The following is a 24,211-nucleotide window of genomic DNA, read 5'->3' on the forward strand; positions in this document are numbered from 1 at the left end:
CTTTGTTATTTCTGAGATTTGGACTTAGCTTGGATACTGCAGATGAGGCAATACTATTAACTGATACAGTGGCACAAGAGTGTTCTCTGCTCTAGCTCTTTCCTTACCAGCCTGAGTGTCTTGTGCATATTGATTGGCACAAGACAGCACGAACTCCCAAGTGTTACCAGGTACTGAGATTTGAGCTAAGCATCTCATTACTGTGGGACAAAAAGAGGTCCCACATTGTTCCTGGAAGAACCTAAGAGAACAAGCCCCGAAGAGGGAACTGATAGATTTTGTGGTAGCTCTGTGGTATGGGAGGCAAGTGCCTAGGCTATGTGGTGTTCTCACAGGAAGGTGTTGCATCAGCTAGCTTTAAGAGGCTGAAAATAAGCTTTTCAGGATATTGATGTGGATATGCCAGTTATGGGATTGTGATCTTGTTGTGTGTTTAAATTTTTCCTGCTAGAGTGAATTGCTACGTGGATTCACCATCACTCCTACCTCTATTTGGTCTCTGCCTCTGCGTGTGCATTGGCTCAAATTTAGGAATTGAATTTCTGTGACAATGGAAAAACACTTTGTGATAGCTACAATTAGCACTCTCTTTTTCTGTGGGGAATTTTTAGAAGAATAGTAGGCGTCCATTGGGAGGAGGGAACCAGGGGAAGGACCCACCTAATTTCTTGCAGTCTGTGCCTGCAGTTTTCTTTTGGAGTGCAATTAACACTCTGTGTGTGTGCGTGCATGTGTGTAATGAGGTAAATGAGACAACCATTGGGGATTCCTACTAAATGCATGTGCAGTATTTTTCCTAAATCTTTCTCCAAAGTATTTAATAATAACCTTTATGAAGGTTTGGGTTATTTTTTTTAATGTATATTGAGCATGTCAGTATCTGGAACTGAGATTAAATTGCCTTTCCAGTAGAAAGTTTACAGAATTTTCACTTCATAAACTAACTCTAAATAACTTTTGGCTGCTTCAGTTAGTTTCATAGGGAAAAAAAAAAAAAGAAGAAGAAAAAAAAAAAACAACAAACCAAAACCCCAACAGAAAAACAACAAAGCACTCTTAGGTTCTCCTTCCACCCCCCTTCCTGATCTCAGATCTGAAGCCGTTTAGACTTGATTTAGGGTATATACTTTTGGAGGGATTTTTTAGCAAATACACTGCCATATGTTTTAACATAAGTTATAGATCAGGCAAGAACAGAATTGAAGTAGTTGGAAGTGAAAATGGAGCTGGAAATCCATAGATACTTTGTAATTTGGGTTGAGATGTTAAAAACACCTTAAAGCCAACATTGCCAAAGGGATTGGAGTGTATAAATAGCTGTTACAGATTTGGGAAGTTGGTAAAATACAGTGAGTTTCTTGCTCCTAAGTCCTGTAGGCAATATTTTCTCCTGTGCTTATGAGGAGATGTGTCTGTGCATTTTATAGTACTTAAGTCTTCTTGCTGATGCTCTTTTATCAATAGGGATTTTCATTTTTAGGTAGCTGTTGCTTTATAGGATAATGCCTGAAGCTTACCGTGTTCAAAGCTTTGGAGCATCTCTTATTAAAGGGTTGGATCCTGTTCATTTGCAGCTGAGAAGCAGTGGATATGGCCAGCAGAGCCTGCTGCCACTTCCCTTAAGAACAGTACCCTTGCCTGATAATCTGTTAAGGCCCATTGTGTTTGCTTTTGGATTGTATACAGGAAAAGCTTAAACAAAAGGATGGAGAGTCATATGTTGTTTTCTTTATATTGCTTCTTGTGTCTAGAAAGAAGGAAACTACAGTAGATCCATATGTCATCTGCTTAGCTGTGCAGCCTTCAGAAAATGGTTCAGATCTTTTTTGTTAGCATTGCTGTTGTGACCACTAAACCATTCTCCCCTTTGAGGGCAACAGTAAGATCCACAATTCCTGATAGTCCTCTGAAGTCCATACAAAATACTGTACAAGTGTATGAGCCATCCTTCATGACTGTTTGTTCCCTACACTGTGATTTTCCTCATTAATATACAAGGAATTGATGGATTTGCAGTGGGTTTATACATGCGATGCAAGAATATTACTGTAGCATTCCCAGGACTTGAAGGTTAGAAATGGGAAGAAGCAGAGTAGCTTGTGTAACCTTAATTTGTTATCTATTGTGTGTATGGTCAGAGACTGGAGACAATCCCATGTGGTTTATTTTATAAGATACATAACTGGTGCATGACCAAAGGTATATGAAGGAGTGTTTTCCTTCCAAGACAGTAAATGGATACCACTGCTGTCTCCTTAGGTTTCCTGGATTAAATGTGTTTGGGCATAAGTCTGCATTCAAGCTAGCCAACCACTATTCCTTTGCACTCAATGGAAGGACATAGATAATTTATGATCTGATTTATCTCAACTTTAAGGATATGCCCATGCTAGGTGAGAATGTCATGGAGCTGAGCTAGAGAAGTGCTTGGTGCAGATGTTGGGAACACACTTTGAGGGGCAGCAAGTGATTTCTGTGGATCCCAGCTTTAACTGGGCTCCAGTAAAGGTGCAGTTTTGTCTCTTTTGAGAACCTAATGTGTTTCTCTTCTGACTGTGGAGAGAGTGCAGAGTAAACTCTCCAGATACAGACTTACAAAATCGAGGTAAATCCTGTCCCTCAGGTGATGTTGGGCAGGATTAACTGAAATGCCAGTCACTGACTCTGCCACCTTTGTCTTGCTTTATTCTAGCTTTAGTGCTTTAGCTTAGAGTAGTTTTATGTTGAGACGTATATTGTTAGTAGAAAAACATATTGAAGAAAGATGTGATCTCCCCCCTCCATCCTTTGCTGTAAATCACTAAAACTAGCCTCAGTGAGCTTTTCCATTACTATCTCTCTGCCAATGCAGGAAGTGTGTCAGGCTTTGGTTATGTGTAACACATGTTCAACAAGAGCTGGGTTTAGAGAGTGACATAACGTTTTAAACTCTAAGCACTCATTTAAGCAATGTTTTTCAGTTTTGATTTTAAGGGACTTCTCAGTCAGTGAGTGATGCTAGCTTGGAAGCACTAAATCATGACAAAACCTCTGCCGAAGCTCCTCCATGGTAGTTGAAGACTTTCTGCCCTGCCAGTCAGCTCTATGATAATATATGGGGATAAATATTCCTGTTTCGGACTAGCCCTTGACTCTTTGCATGGGACTGCCTGTAAGCAGATTAATTCATAGCAAATGCAAAGATGTCTCATGTATTGGGAGCTTTCCTTCCCGGTGCACTGGACTGTGGCTGCTATTAAGTTACAGACTGTATTGCATGAGCCACCAGATGGTGAAGGTAATTGACCTGTGGTCACAAAACACTTGGCGAGATGTGAGGTGGTGATACAGCAGTGAAATTGAATAAACTGTTCATCTTTTTACTGTCACTATGTGAAGACTTGACTGTACATATCTCTGCATCACTGCTTAGTTATGTTCTCACACGGAGGTGCACTTCACGTTTTTGTGGGTGTACAGGGGTAGAAGCTATGCAGGCAAGCAGTGGCCCTTACCTGACCTGCCAGTAGTACTTCCATAGGTCCCTTTGTACACAGGGATGAAGTCCAAGGGCCAAATCCAAGAACAGGCAGTGCTTTATGTTATCAAAGGTGTCAAACAAGGGGACTTAAAGAGCAGCAGAAGAGAAGTAAGGAAGTCTTACAGGGAAACGTATTTTAACTATCTTGAAATTCTGATTTTGACCATATGAATTGCGTGTGTGTGTCTGTGGGAAATGGGCTTTCTTTCTTTGGAGCATTAAGCTGTTGATGAGCAAAGGCACAAAGCACTGGTTCTGGAGAATGAATGATGCTCTTGTCCATAAGCATGGTCATACCAGGACAGCCCTGTCAGTGACTGGAATTTAGCCCTTGCCATTGCCACATTTTTTGAGGACTCCAGTTTATAGTAAATGCTGCATATTTCATAAGAATTATAATAATTTTCATTTTAAAGTATCCCAAGAGATGCAAAATCTTGGTCATCTCCTTGCACTTCTCCCCAGTAAGTCCTTTTCTGCACCTCCCCCTTCCTTTCTAGGAAACAAGCCCACAGAGTACCCAACCTCTGGGTTGAAAAATACTGATTTCATGCAACTTAGATAGGAGGAAAAGCCAGATGCAGTCAGTTTTCTGTCTCCTGTAGATGGAAATAATACTCCCTAAGTGCTCATCTAGTTAGAAAAGAGCAAAGACAGCAAACATTGCTAATTTTTCTTATCTAGAGGTACCTACATACTTGAATATGGAGTAATGCGCAGTGAAAGAAACCTCTGGAAGCGTTTATGATTGCCACCTATTAGGAATGGAAAACTAAGGAGAATAAGCAAATGGCCTTCATATGTTCTCAAAAATATTTTCATCTCTTCCTAATCAACTGCCATATTTCTCCTAGCTACAAAGTGCAAGAATTTTTCTTTTGTTGAGTAAAACCAGGTAAGAGGTGGTTTCCCCTGCTGCCCCCTGTTACAGTTTTGTAAATTGGAGGACAGATCAGGCAGGAATGAACAAGCATGGTATTTAAAGGGAGTACATGGATTTGTGATTGCATGCAGTGCCTGCCAAGATTTGATTTTCTGTGGATGTTTTTGCACGGAATGAAACATATTTTTTCCCCCTCTGTATGATTGTTTTCTCATTATAACTATGTAATTAGCTGTGTCAGACTCAAAAGTGAAGTTCTTGGTAGCGGAGGTAGAATTCTGTGACTTATTTTATAACTCTGGTTTTGGTCTGAGTGTTTTTCTGTCACTAAGACCAATGATATGAACTTCACTGAATTAGTTTAATGGTTTCCTTGAAGCTTTTAATCTTTTCTTTCACATATATGTTGTTTGCTAAACAAAATTCAGTAAGAATAAAGGATAGAGTCAGGCTAATGTGCTGTCCAAAGTTTTTGAGCAGCCCATGGAGAACAGAGGCTGGTTTGAGCCTCTGTGGTTTGAGACGTATGTGGAACCCTTGGCACTGTAGAAGGTTCTGTATTAAAAAATGTTGGACTTGTCTGAATAGATAATATCTGCAACCTTCTGTGCCAGAGAGCATTGAGTCAATGACGACTTTCTGTCAGAGCCTAATGAGAGAATTGTCTTGAGGCACCAACCCATACAAACTTGAAGAGACAAGCCAGCCGTGGTTGAACGAGTGGCCCTCAACAATGTGTTCCTTTGAGCTTCTAAGCCTTGCCTTGTAGCTGTGCAGCGAGGGCCCAGGAGATTCACCAGCCCAGAGAACCCAGAGAGGCTGTTCTTTGTCACTGGACATTCGGGTCTGACTGGAGAAGAACATAGTGGAAAAAACAAAGCAGAAAACCCCAGGGAAACACTGCATGGTGGCTCCTTCCTCCTGCAGAGGCATCCCTTTATATTACTTTGGGGACTCTATTTCTTTTCTTAAAACACAATAATCTTCAACTTCTTTTTAAAGATTTTCAAGACAGTGGTAAGTAAGCAAGTTCTTTCTCAAGGCCTTTTATGCTTTCTCAATATATATATGGTAGGTAGATATCCCAGTTTGTGATTTGTTTTTTTAGTTGTGTCAGGAAGGCATAGTTAAAAGGCAGTTGCAGTGTACTTTGTATGTTATGACTGTCTTTAGAGTAGTGTAATACGTGATCTGTTGTCAGAACATTTTTTGATAACATAAGTACCTCTTGTGGTTTTTTTAACCAAGCCAGGAGGCTGCCTTTGGCCAAGCTCTCTTAGGAGCTGAATGGGCTTGATGTGGTCTTTGGACAGTATATTTGATTCTTTGTGTACTCTTCTGAAATGATATGTGTCCATAGTGTTTTGTCTTTTCCCCTTTGAACTTTTAATATCCCAAAGGAATAAGACATAAAGCATTTCTCTGCAATTAATATCTTGCAGCTCTGAATGTCTCTAACATAGTTTTTCAAGCCATCTGGTCAAAATCCTCAGAAAAGTCCCTGTGCCTCAATCAGGCAGAGATATTTCTGTTTTCTCCCGTAGTCTTTCTGCTGTGGTATTCTTAATGATTCAAAAATAATCAACAAAGTCCATTTACTTGCTTGATTTATGTTTTATTGCATTTCCAGTAGGATTCTTAGCACATAAATCTTCTCCAAGTACACTTGAAATAGCCATAAATGGCAGCTGAAATTCTCAAAGTAGTGCAGTGTTTGCAGTCAAGTAAGCACGGCTTCTGTTCCGTGGTCCTGCTAATAGAGAGGATAGAAGCACCTTAGCAGTGAAATGCTAGGAAAAATGTGCCCTTCCTCCTGTTGTTAGAAATGTTGCATTTAGAGAAGAAACCTATGCACCTATGAAAAACGGTGCTAAAGAAGCATACTCGTCTTGGTTCTGCACAGATTTGTGTCAGTTCTGCAGCTTCTGTCAGTGTCAGCTGGACAAAATTACACCTCTCTGGGGATTTTTTTCTGGGATGAATGGAAAGAGCTTCTCTGTTTTGATGCAGACATTTTTACACCATCATTGGAGTAATGATAAATCTTGATGCACCTGCCATAGTGGCACTGTCCTTTGTTGACTGACTGATGGAAACATCCATGAAAGAAGAAAAGGATGGAGTGGCAGGGCAATTCAGGGGAAAGAATAGGTCAACATTGAGACTCCCAAAAGGTATTTAAAGCAGAGAAGCATTGGTTATGTAAGTGTATATGTTTTGCTCTTAATTAATAAACAAAGTTAATAAAATAATCAAGTACATAAAAGTAATCTTATGGCTAAGTCTTTGCAGCAAGGCTGACTTCTCTTTTGTGGCTCTTTGTGACAGCAGACAAGAGCCAGCTCTGACACAAAAGCTGTCTTTTATACCTCAGCTAAGACAACCTGTCCTACAAGCTTTGGAGTCATGCCTTTTTAAATGAAATTCATGCAGTATTTGTATCTGATTTGGCTCATTCCCTGCTGCCCCTCTGCACACAGCACGTTTGTATGTCTCTGCAAAGCATAGGATATGACTACTCAGTTTGGGGATGTCCAGGAGATTGGGTTTTGCTATGCTGACCCAATCAGAACAAGGAAGGACCAGGGTTGGGATTTGCCCTTCCAGATTTGCACTGACCTTCCTTTACCCTAGTTGTTAGCCTTCAGTAGGAAAAAGGGTACTTATCCTAAAGGTGCATCTCCTAGGTATCCTGCTTTCCACTGACTGCTACAGAGTGCCCAGGGTGACCAGTGCAGATGTAGATCTCCAGTTTTAGGTGAAATTGATATTCCTGCAGTTTACTGACTACCATGCCTGCAAAGTGGCAAAAATGCTGATTAAGGAGGGTATTTAATAATTTTCCATTTCTTGAGACAAAGGCATTAAAGAGGGAGTGAAGGAAGGTTTAGATATGTTAAGTACAATCAGAATATTCCCAGGTAGTCCTTTAAATGAGAAGTATCAGAGAGATATTTTTCTGTAGGAGATAAAACCTGTCACTTGTCTGTTGAGTTTCAACTCCATATTTCACACCCGATTTGAAAAGATACATATTTTTTAAACTCTACTCATTCTCTCTGTATGTTCTTGCACACATACAGCATGCACGTTCTTGTCCCTGCAGCATATATTTCACCTGTTGCTGCTGACCAGTGCATGCTCATGAGGTAGACATAGATGTGCCGAATCTGTGAGTTCAGGGGCTGCAGAAGCAAAGAGATTTTGTGTGTGTAATGTTTGTCTGTACAGGCAGGTTTTATATGTTTATGTCAAGGGACCAGTTAAGAGACTGCCTTCCTGCTACAGGAAACATAAAATTGGACTGTGTGTAGCTGGAACAAAAGCAGTTCCCAGCTTGGAGAGCTTGTCTTCTCAGTAGATGGAGCAGACATGGTTTTGAGGAAAGGAGTAATACAGGAGCAAGGTGTTCATGTTCATGCTGTCGGGTTGAACGTGTCGTACCAGTGCTGTGGCTTCATGCATAACAACTCTGTTCAAAATGTGCAAAGTGACTTGGAGTGTGTAGGAGGTTACCAAGGAGAGATTAACTCAGAGGAAAAAAAATTGCAAAAAGGGTACATTTTAATATTGTCTAAGCCAAAAAAGATTCCTTTTGCTCATTTTTATTGTGATTAAGGATAGAAGAATCTCTGCAGACTTGGGAAAACTCTTGCACAACAATTTGGTAACACAAACCTGTCTCCCCTTAAGTTGCATGAAGCCAAACAATCTGACCTTTGTGGGTTTCAAGACTCAAATATTTAGGAGAAAGTAAAAGAGAATAACTAGAAAACGGCTAGGAGAAGACCTTGGGTGCTCTCCTCATGCATCTTTGCTATCAGGAGGCTTGTGCAGTGTCCAGGGATAAAGTTACTCTCCCCCTGGCTGGTCCGAGCTGCTCCCTCTCTCTTGCCCAGGCTTTACACGTTCACTCCTGTAGTCACACCCTAAGCTAGTCCTGGCAAAATGATCCAATTTATGGAAAAACTTCCATTGTAAAAGCTGTAAAGTGGACATAAAGGGTGTCTTGACTGAAGTAGACACGGAAGCAACAACAGCACTGGCAGGGTGGGTAGGAGGAGGCAGTGCTGGCTCAGCCTCAGCCAGAGCAGGATGGGGGTTGTCAGCTGGGCTGTGCAGCATTGCTGGTAGGCAAGCACCTCACTAGGCAATACAAGATGAAAACACATCAGCTGTTTTGTTCGTGGGCAAAAAAACAAACCCTGAATTCAGAGTCTCTTGTACCTTCTCAGAGTCTCTTGTACTTTCTCAAGTCCTTCTGGAGCAGTGTTCTGCGATGCACAGACCTCTAAGACCCTGTACACAGAGTTTGCTTGCAGTTCAACTCTGTACCATCCTGGGTTGGCTGCAGCTGCTCAGGATGAGCTGCATGCACGAATTATGTAGGGACATCAGCCAGAAGAGGGATTTTTGTAGCAGCATTCTGGCTGCTGTGTTAGGAGGAAGTGTGAACATGTGGTTGGAGGGACTTGCCAGAACTGCAGTAACCTGAATCACAGCAGTCTTACCTTTTTAGCAGGACCTAAACCTCTTTCTCTGACCCCATACATGCAAGCAAAGGAGATGATAATTTTGTTGCTCAGATCTAGAGGTTGCCTCAACAAAGCAGCAGTTTCCCTGTCTTGGGTGCAGTATTGGGAGGGCATGAGAGAGCTCTGCACCTTCAGCCAGGAGTGACTGTGCTGGAGCTAACACAAGGTGGAATTCTGGAGTAGAGAAGCAGTTGTTAAATGTAGCAGTGTGGGTTTGTTCTGCCAAGTCGCTGCTTGAGCAGAGGACAAAGGTAGGTGGTGGCATGCAGTTCTCACACCCTGTGAGCTGAGAGCAGGACTTGTGTTTAGTTTCTAAGGCAGTCCCATTCTCAGACTCCTAGAGAGGTATTTCATCTAGAGAGAGAGCTGCTGGCAGGTGGGATGGGTAGATGATGTTACTTGGTAAAAGAAGACAGAAATAAAGGCTGTTCTGGTGTGTAATGCAACTTCATTCCTCCAGAGATTCAGTTACCAAGCCTAACATTTTTGTGGGGAAGAGATAACTTGTTGAACTTAGAGGCAAGGCAAAGTATTCTACTTTTATTTGGTCATTGTATCTGTTTCTTACGGAAACCATCTTGGTGATGATTGTGAGAGAAAGAGCTGTGTGTGACTCTATGTCATCGTGGTCCTGTTCCTAAGTAATAATGATTCGCTCCCTCTGGCTGTGCTCTTCATTGCAGATCTCTAAGAACTCTTTGGTTTTATTCCTACTGAACAATATAAAAGGCTGAGGCACACAGAGGGGGGACATTTCAGCTGCAGGTGGTACCTGCCTCAATAGCATTTAGTTACCAGCAGCTGCTGTCTCCCCCCTGCAGCCAGGCTGCCGCAGTCGTGTCCCTGGCTCCCTTCCCTGCTTCCTCGTCTCTTAATTTAATTTTGTGAGGTTTGCAGAGGGCTAAATTTGGGCCCAGCAGTGTTATTTTTAGAGTCTTGAAAATAGGCTAGTGTACAAAAAAAGATTTTTCTCACAGTTTAATGAACCATTTTTGGATTTTGAGGGGGAGAGGAGGATGGCAGTAAGATGGAAGGGCTTTTCATGTCATCTCCTTAGTCACGTAAGGAGCAAAGGGCCCATCTATGATATTGACGTCATCTCAGAGCTTCATGTGCATTGTCCCATACCATTCTTTCTCCTTGATCTGTTTCCAAAACTCCTCTTACCCACCCACTTTTCTTACCTGCTGCCAGCCTCTGTCCTTCAGTGGTGCCACAGATGTCTTGTCCTGTGCCCGCTGCCTACATTTTCAGCCCCACACAGATTGCATTTCCCCGAATCAATTTTAAGGAGCTATTGACGGAGGTGGATTTCAGGAAAATGCCTACCATTCATTTCTTGCTTTCTGCCAGGATGAGTTTCAAGTGTTCATGTTCCATCTAGAGGCTCATTCAAAATCTTGTGCAGGGCAGATAGTGCATAGACTGGCACAACAAAGAGGTATCTGTCCTGGACTTTCTGACCATGTCTGTCTCAGCCTCTTGGGAAGGATAACTGTTGTCCAGGGGTTATGTGCTTGCACTGACTTTGAAATCATCATGGAGTCAGTGCTGTGTTACCTGAGATTGGTATTGTGCTGAAGTCACTCGAGGTGTGGTGAAAATGGGTTTAGTACTCAAGACTGTAGCAAAAAAGAAAGAAATAATAAGAGGGGAGGCAAGGAGTCTGACCTTGAAGTGCTGTGCTTCCAGGAAGCCAGCTGTCTGCTGCCCTATGTTGAAGTGAGCACGGGTTTGGATTGCTAACCCTTTCCTCTGACCCTAGGGACATTTCAGAGAAGTGTGAGCGAGCAGATGGATTTTATTAGACTTAGAAGAGACAGTTTTTAAATTGAAAAGGCTTTCAACCTTGTCTTTACAGAATGATGTTGACATGGAGGTCCTTGTCTTTCATACTGCTTGCCTATTCCTTTCTCTTCTCCCCCACGTGCAGGACAGTGTTTCAAACCCACCTGAGCACTGCCCACCTCTGCCATCTCGGCAGATATTTGTCATACCAAGTGCTTTCTGTGTATCTTACCTCATGTTTGTTTTGGCTGAAGATACAACCCAGTCCCCCAAATGTTTACTGCTGGATGTGCTCCTGCTGACATCTGCAGGAGAGCAGCGAGTCCAGCTGTTGACCGAAGTGATCCTGGCAGCAGCTGCTGCCCGTGTGGGGTACAGACCTTCTCAAAGAAGCTGTGATGCTGTTCTGAACATGCCGAGTATTTTCACTAATGTCCTTCCAAGATAAAAGGCCAAAAAGATGACCACCACTTATGGGCTAATTATCCAGAAGCCTTCATCTCATTCATCATAATCCAGATGTTATCCTGCTAATTTCAGGGCTGTTACTCAAGCACAAAATTGGACCCACAGGAGTTGAGAGTGGGTCTACATCACAGGCTTTTGTCGGGGAGGCCCTCAGTCAGGGCTTTGATGGGGTGTGTGATCTTTGGCCAACACAGCTGTGCTGACAAGAAGTCCTCAACATTGATTTCTGCTCATTATACCAGCAAAACCTTATTTTTACTGATACTGCTGATGTGGGGGAAGAGAAGCTTTCTGGCAAGTTGCTGCCAGTGTGAGTTCTGCCAGTGGTGACCTCTTCTTACTCATCCTGTGGACTCCAGCCCAGCTGCTCTGGCAGCCTCCCTGGTAAGACCTGGTCTAAGTGGGTGCAGTTGTGAGGCTTCTGTTAGGAAGCCGGGACTGTTCTTGCTTTTATTATTAATTTTTTTTCCTAAGAGTCTTTTGAATGCATTTTTAAAAATGTACATCTTGTTCTCAAGAAGGCTTTGATCTTGTTAATCTTTTCATCTATGCATCAATCTGTTGTGTGAAAATGCTGGAATGTGCTCTTATTGTGGCAAGGGCTTTCTTTGGGTTTGTTTCCAATTTTTTTTGCATAGTTTAGGGAATTTGTCTTCCCTGAGGCTCTCCCTCTGGCTTGATCCTACATGAAAGTTGACCACAGACGTGTCAGGTTCTAGAATGCCGCTTCAGGCTGTGTCTTTGAATTTTCTTTGCAGGGATTTCCTGATACCAAATTGAAGCAATTCTTTCTCTTTCCTTGCATTATGATAAAGAAAACATTTTGGGCAAGCCTGCACATTCAGTTGTGAGCAGCAATGAGCTCCCTCTGCTTGTCTTTACCAGGTGGGACACACGCCAGCCTTGAACAAAAAGTTTTGTAGTTGCTGTAGCGTGAGGCAGAGTCTGGACTAACTTACCTGCCCTCTGTGTTAAGAGGCTGATCAAACTGTACTGCTGTGATTATGGTCATTTGTCCAGTTCAAGGCATGGACAACAGGGTTAAATCTATCTGCATTTGGCCATACAGACTTAGCCTTGATCTTAATCACTTATATTTGCTTTTCTCTCCTAGTTGTTATAGGTTTAGGCTTCAGTTTATGCTTTCCTAATTACAGCCATGCTTTCCTAAAATGTCCATGTGCTCATGATAGCAGAGTTCTTGTGAAAACCCTTGTGTAAATGCAATCATAGGTCTGAGAAGTCATGTGGTATATCCTGTGGTATAACGTGAACCTAAAGGGAAGTGAAGAAGGGGTCACTTGGCAGCCAGAAAAAAAAAAGAAATCAAAACTGTACCTCCTATATATGCCTATCAAAACAGTACCTTTGTAACTGAGTGAAGTCAGGACTTTTGCAGCTGTGGCACCCTCACTGAAGACAATGGAGTGACCAAGGTGTCCTTTTCAGCTTTCCTCAGTGTAAATTAGAGATTGCTCTGCTGAATAGTTGATAGCATTGTGGTAATTGCTGAGCACTTGAGCTGGGAAAGAAACTGATTCCTTTGGGTCTGTACAGAACTGTGAGAGAATTTGACTTGTGATGGTGGTCTGGGCAGGAGAAGGTTGGAGCATGAAAGGACACCTGGGAAGTGTGCTGCCAAAGCATAGAGCCTGGTGATGACCTCTGAAGAGGCTGAGACACTAGGCAGTACTTCAAGATCTTTGAATATTTGTTGGCCTTGATACTGTTGACCCGTAAGTGTAAACTTCTTGGTTTATGAAAAGATAATGAATTTCCTTTTGCACTTTTGTCTTTTGCCTAGGTCCTGAGGGAGGCTAATAAATTGGCTGAAATGGAAGAGCCACCTTTGCTTCCTGGGGAAACAATTAAAGACATGGGTACGTGAAGAGGAAATTCCTTATTGTTTGCTGACAGACAGTAGAATATCCATAGAGCAAAATATCTTGGCGGTCACTGACCAACAAGAGCAAAGTGCAGATGTTTAGGGAACCATGATCAGGTTGTTTCATTAATTGAGCTATTGCACATCACATGGGCCAAGGTAGCTGTGTCTCCTTTTAGCACATACCAAATACAAAGCAATTCAAAGCCCCTACCATGAATGATGGGTGGGTTATGGAGCTCTGCATTTGCTGCCTCCTGAGAGGACATGGATTGACTGTTTCAGTTTGTCCTTGCCACAGGGTAACTACTTAGGCTGACACAGCACAGTTGTGTGTTAAATCTGTCATGGACTCTAGGAAAGGATACAGTGCTTTTGCAGGGAACTTACTGTGATGGGGGATGGGTTTTTTCTTTTTTCATCCAGATGTTTTGACATACATCAGATTTGCTGATGCTCTCCATTCTGAAGGCTTGAGTAAGCCTCTTGATTAATTTTCTGTGAAAGATTTTGCATTCACTTTTTGAATATGTTGCCTTCCTCTTAAGATAATATGGAAGAGTGCAACTTCAGTCCTAAACATAAAAAATCAAAACCCAAAACCTGAAAATAGCTCACAAAAAACATGCACCCAACAACAACAATATAAAAACAAGCAAAAAAACCTCCAAACAACCCACCTCAATGATTAATCTTTTTCTCAACTTCTTTCCCAAGGTCTTTGAACTCATACTCCAACCATGCACTGCAGACTGATATCTAACTCACTCCACAGACACAGTTAGCTCTGACAGTGAGGCAGTATTTTGAAGGGTTCCTGGAGAATGGTTTAAGAGGTCAGAGTTACCATTGTTTTATTTGTTGGCAAATGGTGTGATGAGCCATGTAAATCTATAAGACTGGGTGGCTTTTGGAGTAGCCCAGACAGGAGCTGCCTGTTCCAGCAAGAATTTAAAGGCAGCAAAAAGGAAATCTTTGTTATTCATCAGCAATAATTGTTTCCTGTTAAAAGTGTGAAGAAAGGCAAATGTAATTCTCCTTATATTTTACAGGGAAGGGAAGAAAAAATATTTTCAGCCAACCCAATAATCTAGGGTAAGATTGGCCTGTAAAAGACAGGAATTCCACAAGCAGGGGAATTAGTAAATCTGGTTTCCAGTTTCTTTCTCCCATATGTATTCTCTTATACATACCAAAGACTGAGCTCATTAGGCTTTCCCGTGGTGATAGCGCTGCTACAACCTCTCTATTATACCTGGCATTCATTCTCACAAACAGTGAAGCACTTTAATGCCTTGGAGATCCCTGTTTATCAAGTAGAGACTGCTGAAATCATACAGCTGTGGCAGGGTTAAGGTCAGACAAGCCATGTGTGTAGATACATTTGTACATGCGCAGTGTAATTAAGTAAAATTGTTTCCTTAGGAAACCAGGCTAATAAAATGCAAATGTGAGAGGTGGTGTGGCTTACAAGCTGGCAAGGCCAGTGTTTGAGATCGTGCCTGGGGTTCCTTACCTGGAAAACATTTTTCTAGCACCTTTCCTCTTTACCCAGAAATCCTGTTCCTTTTCAGATGTAAATGCACGCTTTTCTTATTAGTGGGTTTTGCTGAGGTTTTTTAAACATTTTGAAATTACATTTTGAATAATGGGAACTCCAGTGGAAAAACTAGGCAGGCTGCCCTCACCCTTGTTATGCTTCCTGAGTCTGCTTTCAAACCTCTGTCAAACTAGTCTTTGAAATAAAGTGATTAATAATCGGCCACTAATGAAACACTTGGTTTAATTAGAAATGGCTATAAGCATTTTGTGTTTAATTGTCCTTCAAACAAATGCATTTAAATTTATATAAATAAATAAACAATGGAATTACTAGCATGTTTTTTGTAGATACATATATTTTTATTTCTTTTTAACCAGATATTGTGTGCTACATATTTTGCTCTGAATTAGTCATTTCTGATATTTTAAGGATTCTTCTCCACATCCAGATCTCAAGAGTCAGTGAAGTCTATGCAGAAGCAGAGCTGATGTGAGGATGATTTAGTTTTAGGAGTTGCCAGTGCCCTGGAAAAAGTCAGACTTCTTTTCTCTCTCCCTCTGGGTGAAATCTCATGGGCTAAAGCTGGAAAAAATTTAGGTTCCCATCCTGCCACCCCAGTAGCCTCACACCTCATGTACATGGTAGCTGTCTCCTGGATGGGAGGCGAGCTGTCCTCTTGACACAGCCCTTGCAAAATGGGTCCCCTAGGGCTCAGACTTGAGGTTTTCAAGATGATCCATGGAGTTCTTTCCTGAATCTGGCAGTCTGGGCAGTGGGTCTCCTCCATGTTTTTCAGGGGTGTCATTGCATGTTGGCACTAGTGTAACCCATTGTCACGACACAGCCTGCCAACTGCTTCAGTGGCAGAAGACGTGATAGGCAGCAGAGGTGGGGAGGCAACAACTTAAATCTTGGCATTTTTAATTGATATAAAACAGAAGGGCAGTTAGCAGAGGTGTTTGCTGTGGAAAGCCAGCAGCACCTCTTGCCTTTTGCTGGAACAAGTGAGAAACATTTGAGGCCTTTTAAGAAGGGGACTGTTTTGAGTCACCGTCACTCAGGCTCAAAAATAATTGAATTCTGCAGAGTAACTTGATCGCCAATTTCAGACCTAAGATCACTGGCAGCTGGGTGTTACACAGATTCATGGCTGCTGCAAATCACTGTAGCTCTGCTGGCTTTTAGCACGAGGGCTTTCACCCCAGGGCTGACTCCACGTGCAAGGGTGTACAGAGGGACCCAAGCATGCTAAAACCTGCATGCACAAGAGCTGCCTTCTCCTGTCCCTGGTGGCACAAACCATCTTGGGCACAATCCTTAACTTTTCTGCAGATTGTTGTCAGCTTCAAATGTGTGCATCTGGGTAGGAGTGATCTCCTCTTTTCATGCATGACGTCCTCAGCTACTGGCAGTAAGAGCAAACAGTTTGCACCAAACACTGCACTGTTGACAGGGGTAGCAGTTTTGTGCAAATGTAGGATTCTGGGTGATGGTACTATTTCTACTCAAATTTTTATTTTCTCTACAGAACTGAAACTTGTATGTTAGAACTAGGCTAGAACTCTAGGCTCTAGGCTAGAACCCCAGATTAAGATTGTTTTAATTTCATGATCTGCAAAGTAGGGCCCCCAGACATTGTTGCTGGCATAGTTTTTCTGCCATAAATTAACCATGAAATTAACAACTTCTTCTTTTTCTTTTTTTTTTTTAAGCTAAGGATGTTACTTACATCTGCCCCTTCACTGGAGCAATCAGAGGAACCCTTACTGTTACCAATTATAGACTGTATTTTAAAAGCATGGAACGGGTAAGCTTTTGATATAATCTGCTTTTGTTACCTTTTCAAATTGGTAGACCTAGGTATTGTTTGAGAGTATTCCTATGTGAAATGCAGCTATATGTTTGGGAATGTAGACATAAGAGGGAGCAGGAGCTGGGGACTTTTCCCGCTCCCCTTTTTAAACTCACAAATTTCAACTGTCTACAGGACCCTCCTTTTGTCCTAGATGCATCTTTAGGTGTAATTAACAGAGTGGAGAAAATTGGAGGTGCTTCCAGTCGTGGTGAGAATTCATATGGCCTGGAGATTGTATGCAAGGTAAACTTTTATCTGTGTTTTACAACAGGGGGAGGGGAACAAATATTTTTAAAGGTTTTTTCTGTAGTACTGCAGGAAGTTCTGCAAAATGTTTCAGTCAGTGTGACTTCACAGGTGTCAAAAAATATGTAATTTTAAAAGTAATTTTCAATATTCTCCAGCTCCTCTCGTTTGAGATGAGGTGCTGCCTTTATTCAGGCTTTGTGCTGGGCAATGGCTTTTCTTCATCATGGAAGTGTAGGCCTGCATCCTCAGTTCTCAGGGTTGCCCACCAGGCTATTCCAGGTAGACTCCAGTTATCGTGGGATACAGTAGGCCTTTCACTCATTTGCATTTCAAGAGCAAGAAAGGAGCACATTTCCCCCCTAAAGCATTAGGTCATGTCCACCTGCTGCTATGCTTTGCAGTGAGGGACTGGTGAGTAGCCTTCAGTCCTCTTCAAGGCTGTCCTTTTGTTTCTTTCAAGGCAGTACATATTTCACATGTGCCTCTCAAGAGCCCTTGGAATAACTGGAAATACAAACTGCTGTAAAAATTAACAATTTGCCTCCTCATGTCTGCTTACTGTAAACCCACAAAGTAGGTAAAGCCACCATCTCCCCTCCTAAATCCATATCTCTATATGGCATGGCCCCTCTGCTTCCCTCAGTGGCCACACAGGAAGAGTTGGATTCAGAGCCTTGTAGGTTTTGGGCTGCTTAGAGCTTGTCAGAGCTCCTCAAGGCTAAAAGGATGCCACTTGCTGGGTAAGAGCAGATGGAGGAATGAAGAGGAGTCCCAAACTGCTCTGGTTACTGCTGTGATATTGAGACACCAGGGAGCTAAGCAGACTGTCAAGCTATGGGTGTGCTGAGTCAAGACCAGTTCCTGCAATCTGTACCACATCATCCAGCTGCTCTCTTGTCCTGTTGCAGTCATAATCCACCCTAGCTAGCATAGGGTGGGGTGCTTGTGCTGGCTGATTTGTTCCCTGGTTTGATCTGGATTCCTAGTCCTCAGCTGTTTTGTCTATAAGCACACTTGGTCAGGTTTGGAGTGTACTGTATTGTTTCCCTGGGTGGGAAACTCAGGCACAAACCATAGGATGGGTGTTTTGGCCCTTTATAGCATATTTATTTATATATATCAGCCTGCTTGACCAGCATGTGCACAGAAGTTTAGTGCAGTTACAGAGTGGTACAGATGCAGCTTTTGCATCCTGGGAAGTTCTCTGTCTGAGACCAATCACATAACCTCTGTAAAGAAGCAAAGTCTTCAGCTGTTTATGTCATTCTCTGACTTGCTCTACCATCTTCATGTGCTTGAACTTGATAGCTTATTTCCTGCTGGTGGCTTTTAGACTCTATTACAAACATTTGAGTTGCAGGCTTGGCTAGAAAACCTTAGAGATACTTTATTTACTTTCCAAATTTGGTTTTGTAGATGATTGTGGAAAGGAGGTCCTGGATGACCACTTTTTGTGGAAAACTGTGCTGCTGTGCGAAGTGGAGGAGTTCTTGGTTTCAAGACATCCTCTTCTGAGAGATGGAAGCTTTAAAGGGAAATGGCACTGGATGCTTTGTACCCAACTGGCTGTCCTTGGGCCCCCTATATGCAATAGCTCTGTGGAGGTACTTTGTTAGGCCATCCCCTCCAGTGGTCTTGTGGCACTGCTTGGTGTGAGAGCTCAGTGAAAGCCAAGAAGGCCTGTCTCACAAAGTCCTGCCGGTCAGACAGAGCTTGTCCCTGAGCAGGGCTCTCCTCAAGACTTTCAGCAGGTAGAGAGCTTCATATGAAGGCAAGATGTTGTGGTCAGGCACAGCTGTGTCCTCCCACAGCTGCTCCGCTGTTGTTGGAGGCTGCAGACAACCCCTGAACTAGCACTGTTCAAAGTACAGTCTTAAATCAGTACTAGAAAGAGCATTGTGACATGACCCTGTTTGAATTCTGGCTTTTGGATTTTCCTTAGATTTTGAAGTGATTCAGGAATTTGTAACTTGATTTCCCTCTTTTTTTCCCTAGGATATTCGAAACTTGCGGTTTGCTCATAAGCCTGAAGGGAGAACTAGACGATCCATATTTGAGAACCTAATGAAATATGCTTTTCCAGTTTCAAATAATCTGGTAAGTGTTTTCTCTTCAGCTTTTTCCAAAAGACACAGAGCAGCATGTCTGTTTGTTCTGTCCCATCTACTTAATGCAGCATTCACATGGGGTGCATTTTTTTTAAGAAGTGCTCTTTTTCAAATCTGTTTTAAACTTAATTCTGTAGGAGTTTCAATCATATAGGAAACAGGAAAAGTCTGTTACTATGAGGCTTCTTTTATGCATGGGCAATGACTTACTTATAAAGCCTTGTAACAGAGGGAAAGTACTCAAATCACAGTGGCATCCATCAGAGGTTTACAGTTAATGGTGACTGCACTGCCCCAAACCTGGAATGCTGCTCCTCTGTTCTCTGATCTTATGACACTGCAATTGTTGTTTCAAATGCTGGTTGAAAGGATCTGGTTGTTAATACGTAAGAGCATTCTTGCCCAAGTAGTTTTATCTTCTCTCTTTAGTAATAAACTCCTTCTGTCCACAAAGTACTAGGTAATAGCCAAGCAAGATCAGGGACATATTGGAAGGTGTATTGTTGTATTAATTACCTGCTACAGTGAGAGTGTTAATCTTTTTTAAAAAGCCCTAAAAGAAAAGTGGTGCTATGGGGAATAAGAAGGGTCAGTCATGAGTTACTATTTAAGATATCAAACGTCTTATAAATGGTCTGTGAGTGGGCTCTTAGTGGTAAATTTTCTTTCTTTCAGCCACTTTTTGCCTTTGAGTACAAAGAGGTTTTCCCAGAAAATGGATGGAAAGTGTATGACCCAACTTGGGAGTACAGAAGACAGGTAGGTATTGTGCCACATCCTTCCTCATCCTCTCTACTCCTCAGGAGTGAGGGTCTGTGCAGTAATATAATTACAGGTCACATGGAGCAGAGAATGATCCTGCTGACCAGTGCCATGCAGGCTGCGATAGGATGTTGTTCTCCACACTGCAGTTATTGATGACAGCAGTACAGCTTTAGAGCTAGTAGAATCCACTGATGGACATTAGCTCAGGCTGCAGAGAGCTGACTTTAGGCTCTGGTAGAAAAAACTAATGCTCTGGCTTAGCGATCAGGTGCTGCTGGCAGTGAGGAATGGAGGGTGCATGTTCCAGGTTGAGTTTCACACCTCAGTGCTTGCTTGTATTAGTTTTAATTCTTCCCAGGTTTTTCTGTCTTAAACAGCAACTTGGAAGGAAAAAAATTAAGTGTAGAATGCCTTCATTGTCCTAGGTGTGGTTTCTCAGCATAGGGATCAACCTAGAGAATACTGTGGTTTACCACGGCTTAGAACACGCAGTTGTAGTGTGTCCGGAGTAGACTGATCAAAGGTACTAATGATCATAAAGTGACAGACTGTCAATTAGGCATATTGTGGTAAAAACTTGAGTAGTCCTCTTTGGGGTAAAAGATAGGAGAATTTTGGTTTTTATGATGAAATCACTCCTGTCATAAAATTCTCAAGTAGAAGACAGAGTACGATTTGGTAACACATTTGCCCTGGACACAGTAAGCTTCTGTCTCCTCCAGATCTGTCAAAATAAAACCAATTTTCCATTGTAAAATTAAGAAATTTTAAGCCATGTACTTTAAAGATTTATTTGGGTCTTTCTCATTAAATGAAACAAAACCAGACTTCTGTCCTAGCCTCATTGTTCATCTGATTACTGGAATACAAAACCTAAGGATTCTGATTTTTCTAGCTCTAGTCTTCTAAAAGCTGGGCATGGCTTCTAAATTGGTTATCTAGGCCTGCCATTAACAGATGGGAGAGAGCATTTCACTGTTGGGGGTGATTTGTTCTCTCCTAAAATAGCTGCCTAAGATAGATTGCTGGCTTCTAGGCTGCTAATGGAAAGTGAGATGTAGCTTACTGTATCTTACTGTATGCTGCTTTCATTGCAAAAAAGCGTATGTTTTGCAGTGAGATGCCACAATCTGGTTGAGACAAACTTCAATCGTTTGTAATCACTTTGTATCTGAGGTCAACTCGACTGTAAGACCAGATAATTCAGCGATTATTGCTTTGTTTAGAATTTACCTCCTTCTTGGTAGTCATTTTATGGGAAGATCTGCTTGTAGAGGATTTGCAGCCCAAGCTGTTTGAGCAAGATTTTTCTTCATAGGGCTGAGAACTTTGGAGTAACGACTAAGGAATACCTGTGCTATCAAAATAATCTCCTCTGAAAAGTACAGCATGTACTTAGCCAGGTGTCAGTTAAAAGAGGTGGAGTACAAAAGACACTTTTAGAACACCTGGAAAGAAGAAAGGGTGACCTTAGATAATTTCAGTGTAAAATACGTCACTTTCTTAATCCTGACATGTCGGTTTTTATGATATACGCTTTTCTGTCTATATTAGTTTTAGGATACATGTATTTGCATGCATGTGATTTGCAGTTGTTCATGGCCTTTCTGTAAAGAGAATGAGTGCATGACACAGCTGAGACATCGCTGCAGTGTGTATTTGTGCTGTGGCCTGCTTCTGTGTTGTTTGTGAGTGGGAAGGACAAACGTAGCCTGGCTGCTTCTATGTCAAGAAACCAAACTAATGTCCACATGCAAAAGCCATTGGTTGTTTCCTTACATTGGTAACTGCTAAAGTGAATCCAAACCAGGATTTTTTGCAGCTATAGCCTATTGGAGTTTTACACATGATGGGCCACAGTCACTACCATTCCAGATCACACAATCCATCTGTTCCAATTCCTTATCTCCAAAAGCGACTGACGCTAGCTGCTGAAGAAGAGGCAAACCATACTGCAGTAGATGTTTGTGTTGTGATCTGGCCAGGAGGGGAGTTTCATCCCTTTTGTTAGATTGATTTAGGTCCTGCAGCATGATGCTTTATGTTGCCTCCAAAACTTTTAGGTATTTTGGTCTGTTTATTTAATTCCAGCATTTGTAACTATGGATGTTCAATTTATCTGTGTGAATGTCGTAGCCTTTTTTCTTAATCCAACCAGGTTCTGCTAAAGCAATAACAAATACTACAGTAAATCAGGATTATGTCTTGAAATGGCAGCAGGGATTCGTTAACAGTGAAACAAAACTGGCATCATCAAATCAGATAATGGGATTACCTGTCTCTGACTCTATGAATTGTGATCAGAAATAGAAATGCAGGACATATGCACTGTCAGCAGGACCTTCTGGAAGTGGTTTAAAAACTGTTAGAGAAGAGCTGGCCTAGGGCATTAGCAGCCCAGCAGTGTGGCCAGGCATTAACTTGCTATGTCTTAGGCCAGGTTAGTCTTTTCCCTGTGGGAGCAGAGACACAAGGAGATGGGAGTGGAGCAAAAGTAAACTCCAGCTACCAGGCAATCAGAAAGGACTTTTAGACCAGGATCCATGGTGCAGTCTATGTCCACACTGGTAGACACGGCAAGTTTGAATGTGGTATGATTTATTTATTGTGATTTTTATTCAGAATAATAGAATGCATCGATATGATAGCAATTGTAGCAATTAGGAAAGATACTCAGTAAACCCCTGACTTCCCTGTTAGCATTCTTGGAAAAGATGGAAATATGTAACTTATTAAAAATCTGTGATTGTGTAAAACTGTGGGGAGTAATAAACAACCTGTAGAGAACAAAAGGAGCTCAGAGAGGTTTGAGATTTAGTTGGTAAATGGAATCACATGTGGCAAATGAAATTCAAAACTGAAATTGCTCCCTGATTTTTATTACACATGGGCTGGCAGAGTATAAAACAAAATTGCAAAGTGAATAAGACTCACTTGAAACCAAAAGTCCTTAAGGTGCCTTTGGAGTATCTTAGAGCTTTGTTTTCCTTAATAAGGTGGGGAGCATTTGGAAAATATTACAAGAGGTTGTGAAGTTGTGTGATGTTTCCCTACTAAAGTCATTCTTGTCTAATATCCTATGCTCTGGTCATATCTACCAGGGAGCTGCAGTGTAGGGCTGTGGTTGCTGCTTTCAGAGGACACATGTAGAAGGTAACAACTCAGAAGAACTAGCCTGTTCAGACAATACAAGAAATGCCCAGTATTAGTATACAAGCAGAGTGGGAAAGGTAGAGCATGATATCATCCTACAGAGGATTGTTGGGTGTAACTTCAGGGAGTAAAGTGAGGATTGAACTGTTAAATGTCCCATGGTTTAACTGAGGTCCTGCTTATGCTAGGTATGTCTCTGCTGCAGAACAGATCACAGCTCTCTGGTGCTGAGTGGACACAGCCTGGGCTGAGTACACAGCAGAGGGACCAGCTCGGCTCTGCAGCTCTGTCCTGTGTTGGTGCTGGGATGTGCCTCAGCCAGCGTGCTCAGCCTCTTGGAGTCTCGTGGCTCAAACCAAGTTTTAGAGGTGTACTGCTGGTGTTACTCAGGACCCTCCTTGCTTTGCCTGCTGCAGATCAAGGTGCACCTGCATACCTAAGCTCAGAGTGGATATGGTGGATCCCTCAGAGAGATGTGACTGTGTGTAACTACAGCAAGGAAATTGGTTTTTTCTTGTCAGTGAAAGATCCTCATGTGTTTAACCTTAACCATGTGCTTTGCAAGGTGGTGGGGTGTCACTGCTGTGCTGGTGTGGCTTCCACAGCTTTTCCCTGCAAACAAAAATTCCATCTTCTATAATGTGCAAATCAAGTGATAGCTGAGCCCAAGTTATTAGAGTAAGATAAGAATGACTATAAGACAGACCCGTGCAGAAGTCTCTGGTCACTAACATGGGCATGCCATGTGCCCTGGCAGCTTCAAGATGATCACAACCTGCTGTTAGTGAGGCATGCCTGAGTTCCTTCTGCAGGTGCACAGGCAGGCAGCTACCAGAGCCACTCCTTAGCCTGCAGAGGCTTATTGAGTTACATCTGTAACAGTTTGGTTTGATAGGAGGCTTTTGGATGCTTACAACTACCAGGAAACAGTGAAATGCATCTTAGATGAGGAAATACCAGTGTGCTTTAAATCACTTTTAGCTTTTTCTATTGATTCCAGCTGGAGAAAGGGCAAATCTGAAGGAGCACGAATAAATGCAGAAGCTGCACTGCATTATGGCAAACGTCCAGGGAACATGCAAATTCAGCTTCTCTTCTAGCCCACTTGGCTTTTTTCTGTTTGCTTCCAGTCCTTAGAGAAAGTCACGATCCGAATCCAAAGCATTCTGGGTGGTGCTGTGATTCCTGGGCCAGGGAAAAGCAGGCATTCTCCATGAGTCAAAGGAAATTTGAATGCTGACATACAGTGCCTTTTCTTTCTTTAAGGGCTTGTCATGGATTTTTCTGAGCTATCACAGAGGAAAGATTTCCTTCAAATTTGTCAGTGTGGCAGCTGAAAGACTTGGAGCTTTGGAGAGCTTTAGAGCTCAGCTTCTGGCCCAAGCAGTGTGTGCTGAAGCTGCACTGTCCAGCACTGTGAAGAAGGTCCTTTGCTGCTTGGTCTTCTCCATGAGCATTG

At 42.2% G+C, this 24,211-nt stretch overlaps 1 protein-coding gene across 3 annotated transcripts in view; it reads left to right on the forward strand.

Moving 5' to 3' along the window:
* The window catches only part of MTMR2 (myotubularin related protein 2), a 60,434-nt gene that overhangs the window by 23,983 nt on the left and 12,240 nt on the right, over window positions 1-24,211 (forward strand). For 2 of the 3 annotated variants that reach the window (XM_085064668.1, XM_085064678.1), the window contains exons 3-7: window positions 12,999-13,074; window positions 16,335-16,429; window positions 16,610-16,720; window positions 18,722-18,823; window positions 19,510-19,593. In XM_085064668.1, coding sequence (XP_084920794.1) covers window positions 12,999-13,074; window positions 16,335-16,429; window positions 16,610-16,720; window positions 18,722-18,823; window positions 19,510-19,593 — 468 coding nt within the window. The remainder of the gene's footprint in view (window positions 1-12,998; window positions 13,075-16,334; window positions 16,430-16,609; window positions 16,721-18,721; window positions 18,824-19,509; window positions 19,594-24,211) is intronic. The other variant, XM_085064687.1, reaches the window with a different exon arrangement.

The sequence above is a fragment of the Lichenostomus cassidix genome, chromosome 1 (genome assembly GCF_008360975.1).
Source record: "Lichenostomus cassidix isolate B80296 chromosome 1, HeHo_3.0, whole genome shotgun sequence".
NCBI classification, from domain to species: Eukaryota; Metazoa; Chordata; class Aves; order Passeriformes; family Meliphagidae; genus Lichenostomus; species Lichenostomus cassidix.